This window comes from Lygodium microphyllum, chromosome 12, assembly GCF_053477565.2.
Source record: "Lygodium microphyllum isolate KBCC chromosome 12, Lygodium_microphyllum_v1.1.10, whole genome shotgun sequence".
In the NCBI taxonomy this organism is placed as follows: domain Eukaryota; kingdom Viridiplantae; phylum Streptophyta; class Polypodiopsida; order Schizaeales; family Lygodiaceae; genus Lygodium; species Lygodium microphyllum.
In genome coordinates, this window is record NC_141146.1 from 75,169,328 (window position 1) to 75,177,354 (window position 8,027).

The window sequence follows — 8,027 nt, forward strand, 5'->3', positions numbered from 1 at the left end:
GCACCACATGCTCCCAAAGAGCAGGGATTTGATGAGGCTCTACTTCCAGCAATAGAACATGTAGTACAGCAAGAAAGGGCTGTTATAAATGCAGCAAAAACAGTCCCAAGATGGTTGTTATAGACTCTCCAAAAGAATAAAATGGATGCTCCCTTACTTCAACGCACTACATGAAATCTTATTGAGTTGCCCCACGGCAAGAAGGCCATTGGAACCAAATGGGTCTATAAACTAAAGTGCAAGGGTGATGGTACTATGGACAAGTATAAAGCACGTTTAGTAGCCAAGGGATATGCACAAAAAAAGGGCATTGATTATTAGGAGACATTTGGTCCTACATCCCATATGAGTATAGTTAGGTGTGCTACTACAATGGCTGCAAATTATGGAAGAAAGATGCATCAGTTGGACATCAACACGGCATTCTTGAATGGTGACCTACATGAGGATGTTCATGTGTCACACAACCCCCAAGGTTTGTGGTGAACGGCAAAGAGCACATGGTTTGCAAGTTGCATAGAGCTCCTTATGGTTTAAAACAAGCTCCTCTTGCATGGTATGCTAAGATTGATGCTTATTTGGCCAGCATTGAGTTCACAAATAATCTAACTGCACCAACTCTCTACACTAAGAATGAAAAAATGAACCCGTTGATTATCATTCTATACGTAGATGATATGCTACTTATCGAACCCAAAGAGCATAAAATTGTAGATTTCAAGGCTGAACTGAAACATCCTTTTACTATGTCAGATGTGGATTGTTTACACTACTATTTGGGGATTCGATTCACCCAAAATCAGCATGGCATCATCATGTCATTGCAGTATGTGGATAAGCTTTTGCATAGGTTTAATATGCAAGATTGCAAGCCTATGTGCACTTCTATTGAGCCAGCACTCAAGCTGTCCATGCATGATGGTGAAGAGATGTCTGATCTTGCAATTTACAACAAGGCTTTTGGTTGTCTTATCTATCTTTGTAACACATGTCTAGACATTTAGTATGTAGTATCTCAAGTGAGCAGGTTTATGCACAGCCCATGGGCAGTACATAGACAAGCTATCAAGCGGATCTTCAAATATTTGCAAGGTACCAAGGGGGAGGCTTGCACTTACAAGCTTACATCGATTCAAAATGGGCTAGTGATTCAGACACTAGAAAGTCTACTAGTGGACATTGTTTCTTTCTGGGCCATTTGTGCATTTCATGGCTAAGTAAGAAACGACCTACAGTGGCTACCTCATCTTGTGAGGCTAAGTATAGGGCAACCTTCATCACAACAATGGAATGTGTATGGCTGCGTTAATTGTTGGTTAATCTATAGATTTCTTTGGAGGGTCCTAGACACATTCTTTCTGACAACCGGAATGCTATTGCAATGGCACAAAATCCTACGTTTCATGCTCACACAAAACACATTGAGATACATTACCATGTCAAAGAGAGATGCTACGCATGAAAGATTAGTTTCATGTATATCCCTACACAAGTGAATGTTGTAGACATTTTCACCAAAGTACTTTCTCATGAGAAGTTTTGGGCTTTTGAAAAGTCCTTGAACTTACTACCCTTTGGTGATTGATCTTCTTCTACTTCTACCACATCAGCAATGTAGGGGATGTTAGAATTTCCCAATTCTATGGGCAATACCCAATGTTTTAGTTAGTTGGTTTGTAGTGCAAACACAACTATGTTAATACATTGTGTCACCACTTCTAGAGTTAGTTCTAGAGTTAGCTAACTTGAGTTAAGTTTAGGGTTTTATCTACCTTAGACCTAAGGTTTTACTTTCCCTTTATTACTTTTGGTTCACCAAGTATAATCTATTATTTTCATCTCACATTGTCTACTCTCCCTCTCCCTCCATGCATTTCGAATACTTCTTGTTGTCATTCTTCCCCTTCTATTGAGAAGATTGTCCTGTCAAGACCTCCGACTTAGGGGCCTTCTGACCTTTGAGTTGTTCCTCTTGGTTTAAGACCATCAAAACCAACTCCTCCCAATTAAGGGTACCTATCTGCCCTGAAGCAATCAAGGCGAAATAGAATGCACTAAATCAGAGCACAACTGTGAAAGAAGAGTTATTGCCATGTCCTCTGAGGTAATCACCTTCCCTGAATTTTCGACTTGCATCAGCAATTACCGAAGCTTGTTGGCATAACCCCGCATGGAAGAAGACTTCTTGGGACCCAAAACTCCGTATCTAAGCCTACAGAGGCAGCCACTTCATAGCGAACATCTAATTATGCATTTGATCCAACTCCAACCATATCTCCCGAGCCACGATCAAGTACTCAATGTGAGCAATAACAACAGGAGTGCAAGAGAGAAAGAGGAAATAGCAGATATAGACATTCAGCTTATCCCAACATGCTTATACCTTGAGCAACTCAACTTTCTCATCAACAAAAAGCTTGGAGGGATCACAAGCTCCATAGTAGCCTAAAACTTCACATCGAGCTTGAAAGACATTTTTACCTAAATAACATGCACAAAAACAAGGGCAACCCCCTCTGACTCCACAAACAATGCTTGTGTGAAGAAAACTGCTAGGGTTTGCACTGAGGACACACAGAGTGTATGACTACGATAGAAACACAAGGAGACAGACACAGACACAGAGGGCAAAACTCAAACCCTAAACACAAAACTCAAAACTCAAACCCTAAATGCAAAACTCAAAACTCAAAGACAGAAATTCAAACACAAACAGAAGAAGGGAGAGAGAACACACAACTCTGAAGTGAATGAATGCTGTAAATGAATGTAAGAGTGTACAGTGTGCTCAAGGGTAGAGCAATATCAAGAGTGTGACATGCACTGAAGACGGATCCCAAGTCTATGACCACCAATCAAAGTGTAGGAGTGTTGAATAGTGAATGGCAGCAGGCTAGTCACCAAAACGCAGCAGTCTGGAGGTTGGAAATTGGTAAACGCAGCAATGTACCGCCGATCGGAGGCTAGAAACTGCGCACAGTCTGCTGTAAACAGCAAACTGAAACAGTGTTCAATGTGGTTGGCGATGACTGGATGACCGGATCGCAGCAGATGATGATGTCGCCACAGCTGACGTCAGCATGGATGAAGGCGCCAGCAACAGGAGCAGACACGAAAGGAGTGGCAACAGTCTCGAGGATTGGACAGCCACGTGGGAGGAGGTTGATGGCTGAAATCTGCACATGGAATGAGAAACCTTCACAGACGGAATGAGGCTGAATGGGGGCAGCCTATCTATTTACAGATATGGAAGGGCGCCCCAAAAATTAGGGTTTCCACTGAACTCTCTCGAACTACTCCCCATTTTAGGGTTTTACTCTAAAAGAGCTTTTTTTAGTGTGTTTTGGGGCTATTCTAATCAGCAAGTAATGCATATTTTGGCTCAACATGCTAGGTCTTCCTCCCCTCATATTGAACGTGTATCAACTGATAGAGGCAATGAAAACTCAAAATATGCTCCAAAAGGCTGAAAACACGACACTTTCTCCTTCACAAATAGCAAAAGCCTGCAAAAATAGTAGCTTTGCTCTTTTCCCACACTAAACCTTTTTTCGTCAGCCTTCGAATGCTGAAAAAGCAAACTTTTGTCACACTGAAATCTCTTGTTCAGGTCTACTCACGATCAATCAGCCCTTCAAAGCTGCTCTGATACCATGTCAAAGTGCAACAAATGCGGAGGCATATGGACAAGACTGAAAGAATAGACACGACAGAAGAGGGGCAGAGAAAAGAGACCGTAGAAAACAGAAATCTGCAGTAGACAAATGCTGAAACGAAGAAGGCGGATGTACAAACAGGCTGTTGAAGTATCTCCGTGGGCAGATCTCTCTACACCTAAAAACGAGTGAAGTGACCAAAGCAAGAAACCTATAAATAGGCAGAAATAAAAGGCATAAAATAATCAGGTCAACCAGTTTTAAACTGGCCAACTGCTGCCATAATGCAATCGCCAAATAAAAAATGCAGGAAAATGCTGTGCAATAATATCAGCTACCACGTTGCAACCTGCTGAACCTGCTCGATTGCCCGGTGAAGCTGGTAATCGCCTGTAGACTGAATAGAATTATCCGACCTGATAAATAGGAAATGTGTAAGTATGCCTGAGAGAACTACCTGTACAAAAGTAGCCTACCAATGCCTAGCCAAGGGATGAATAAATCTCTGACACAAGGCTCAAGAGTAGTACAAGTATGGGCTGAGGACAGCCAACAGAGTGCAGCAGTCTCCCTCTCTCTACCGAAAGCAATGTGCTTGTATCTTATGAATGAATGAGAGGTAGCCTATAAATAGGCAAGAATAATACAAGAATTATGGCCAGTCAGCCAGCATTTAATGTGGTCAAAAACACCAATCAGCCACATCTAATGCACGTAACTTAAACACAAAATGTACTTTGACAAGAGGTCCTAGCATCCAAGATATGCCCTCTAGCACCCAAGATGTGTATATTGATAACAAATTATTCAAGCTCTTCACAGTAGTGCTCTTCTAGGAATAGTTTCGAGGCTAAATTTTGCATTCTCAGCATATGATATTGTGTTTGATAGATGTATTCTTGGGTATAGAATTTTCAAGGATCTCCTGAGGAACATAATAGTATTGAGGTGAAGCTAGTTGTAAGGAGCATTATCTTCATCAAATTATCTTGTTTTTCATTGTTTGTCATTAGTGAGAACTTTGGAAGGAAGTTGCCTATCATCATAATTTGGAAAGCTAAGAGGGAGATAGTATCTCTCTTGCCAATGAGGGAAGCTAAGAGGGAGATAGTTTCTCTCTTCTCGATAAGGGAAATAAGCACGTCCCACCTTAGTGCCTTGTGTCTTTGCTAACCGAATATTTTCCTTGCAATACATGTGTTACTGATTACATGTGATTGAGAATGATAAATTATCCTGCCCATTTCACAGCAATGGGGCAATCTAAACTAAGGGAGAAGACAGAGAGAAAATTGCCTCACTACTGTCCTAAGACGGAATTGCAGTAACTATAAGGTAGGTCTTAGGTTGGCAATCCACTACCATGGCACCCTATTTGAAGGACTGCCAAAAACATGGCCTTTCTAAGATTGACAATCCTAAGAGAGCAAGCCCAAACCATTGCCTGCCAGTTGCTATCCTTTTTGCCTCTACAATGCCCTTAGCCCCATTATGCACACAAGAGTGAATGGACTAGACAATACAAAAGTCAAAGCATGACTCACACTTAAAACAATAAAACAAAACATAATGCCCTACAAATGTGGCAAGGATCTCGAAACTTGAGAGCCTCTCAATTTGGTGCATGGTAAACAATCCCACGAGCTAGGAAAAAGACTGAAATTCTAGGATTAAAGGACAAGCCTGAAGACTATGGCAATTAATTGACCAGCTAACTAATTGAGGAGATCCCTAACAAGGGGACTAGAAAAACATGAATATGCTAGAATGTACAGCCACACAATGCCCATGGAATGACATATACTGGTTGTGAATTATAAATAATTGGTGGGATCTAAACCTCCCGAGGTCACTCAATGATATATAAACCTATCACAATTTAAAAGAAGGGATTTTTAATCTTCCCTTTTCAAACATTATTTACATACAAATGGGTGTCATTTAAGGGGTATATTCACAAATTGACTAGGAAAAAAGTGCCCTCTATTCATAAAGAATTTCACAAATAAGGGTTTTTTTAAATAGGCCTTGAATAGGCATGATAGGTAGGGTTTACATGTACTGAACCCTTTGAGAACTGATCGATGTCTAGAAAAATCCTTAAAATAATTAAAATGTCTAGAAAAATATAGCTATGGGTCAAGTGTTAAGTTTTAACCTTAAAACCAAATGTATCTACTCTACCTCTTGCTTTTATGACTGGCTTAAAAAAACTGGGTCGTTAAAATTTGCAAAAGGACTAAGGTTATCAAATTTTGCACTTAAGTGCCTTTATTGACATCGTATAGACTTTGCCTTACTGATTGACCACATATAAACCCTTCTTGAAACCTTAAAAGGTCAAGAAAGACCCTACTTTTAGAGTCTTCTGGAACATTTTGGCACTGGCGAGTTTCACTGTGTGGTACTAGTGAAAAATTGGTGTCTAAAAATGTGAACTTTGTTTTGGTGGTCATCCAGCTTTCGTGGGATTCAAAAGGAAGACCACAGGATCACATGGTTTTCAGTCACCTGTTACCTGCCAGCATCTTCAGGGCTAAATTCAATATCTTGGCAACCAAGGCTTCGTGCATATGCTACCATTTCTCTTGCAATGCGCACCACCTCTTCGGGGGACTTGCGCAGCTTGTACTGCATGTGTATGTCGCTTGTCGCAATGAATGTGTGTATCCTTGGTCTCAGTGCCTGCCGAACACCTTCCCAAGCCGCATCGATGTCTGCCTTGTTGCACCTGGAGAGGCCGCAAATGACTGGCACATATCCATCCTCAGCCACATCATTGCCTACCTCCTTGGCAATAAGCTTAACTGCCTCCAGATCGTCTGGAGAAGCAATGGGGAAGCCTGCTTCAATGATGTCAACTCTGAGCTTGGCAAGCTGCTTGGCAATGTCAAGCTTCTCCTTGCTGGTCAAAGTCGCGCCGGGGGACTGCTCGCCGTCCCGCAGAGTCGTGTCGAAGATGCGCACGTAGTTAGGGTCATGTATTCTGTTAGGGATGTACGGAGGCCGTGTGCGGGCGGTGGCATTGCATTGGGAACCGAGGGACCATTTCCTAGTGAGGACGCGGCTGAAGGAGCTGTGGAGGAACCTGTGTTGATGCAGGGAGGGAGTATGGAAGGAAGAAAGGAGGCGTAGGGTAGGGGATGTCTGCGGGATGGCATTGGGGGCATAAGGAGGGGAGAAGCACGCCTGGATGCATGCATGCGCCATTCCTTCCATCTCCTTGTGTGATCACAGGAACCTCAGCTGTGTCTATCTTCGATGAGATGGCCGCTGGGTCCAGAGCTCTCTTCGTGCGTGTCTCTTCCTGTTCGCAGAAATGTCGCAGAATTTAGCCTCGATCGAACTTTAGGCTTCCTTCGAATGCACGTAAGCTTTTGGGGTATTCTTTTTCCGTTGGTAAATTTTCAACAGGATCATGTCATTCCTTGGCCACAAGGGTAAAAGAGCCACAAGTGTGAGAGAGACACTAGTGTCCTTTGTTATACTATGAGGAGACCATTTGCAATGTCCTATCTATCACTGGGTTCAATAAGCTTACCTATGGCATGGGAACCCTACTATCCCTTGTTTGATATAGACAATGACCAACATGCAAAGACCAATCAATAGTGTACTAATTACCACTAGGGTAAAGGAGCTAGTAATGTGTCAAGGACAATAGTATTACTTATTTGATAAGGACAACAACCAATTACATTCCTATGGTAGAATAGCCGATAGAGCAATGTGGAGATGATAGATTACTTGTTTGGTATAGGCAATGACCAATTAGTGGTGTGATAATTACCACCAAGGACAAGGATAGTAGTATCACTTGTGTTGTAGAAGTAATGACCAAATGCATCACTTAGGTAAAAGAGCCAATAGTGTGACAAGGACAATACCATCAATTGTTTAGTATTGGTAAACATCAAATAGTGGTGAGATGATTTGCACTAGATAAAGAGGTTAACAATGTGCCGTGATAATAATGTCACTTTTTTGGCATAGACAATGGCCCATTACATCGCTAGGGTGAAAGAGTTAGTAATATGAGGGGGACAATAACATCACTTGTTTGGTAGTACATGATGCACAAATAGTGGTGTGATAATTACCACTACAAGAAACTCACCAATAGTGTGTCAAGGACAATAGCCTCTTTGTAATAAAGCTAAATTCCACAGCAAGCTTTTAAACTAAAAATACAAGAAATAGACATAAAATGCCAAGAAGCCATAGCTAAGGTAGCTTGGCAAGAAATGGTATTACCAATATTGGTTGAGAATCAAATGATGAGAGGCTGCAACAAGGTATGCACCCTATGCTATGGTGGCCAAGTGTATTCACCCTCTTAGATGGTGGGAGGTTGAGACCTCAAACAAGTAA

The 8,027-nt window shown here is 41.8% G+C and overlaps 1 protein-coding gene across 1 annotated transcript in view; it reads right to left on the minus strand.

The window, feature by feature from the left end:
* Positions 1-7,013, minus strand: part of LOC148027924 (2-isopropylmalate synthase A-like) — a 49,264-nt gene extending 42,251 nt beyond the window's left edge. The window contains exon 1 of the mRNA XM_087689620.1: positions 6,175-7,013. Coding sequence (XP_087545746.1) covers positions 6,175-6,875 — 701 coding nt within the window. The 5' untranslated portion in view covers positions 6,876-7,013. The remainder of the gene's footprint in view (positions 1-6,174) is intronic.
* Positions 7,014-8,027: the final 1,014 nt, after the last annotated feature.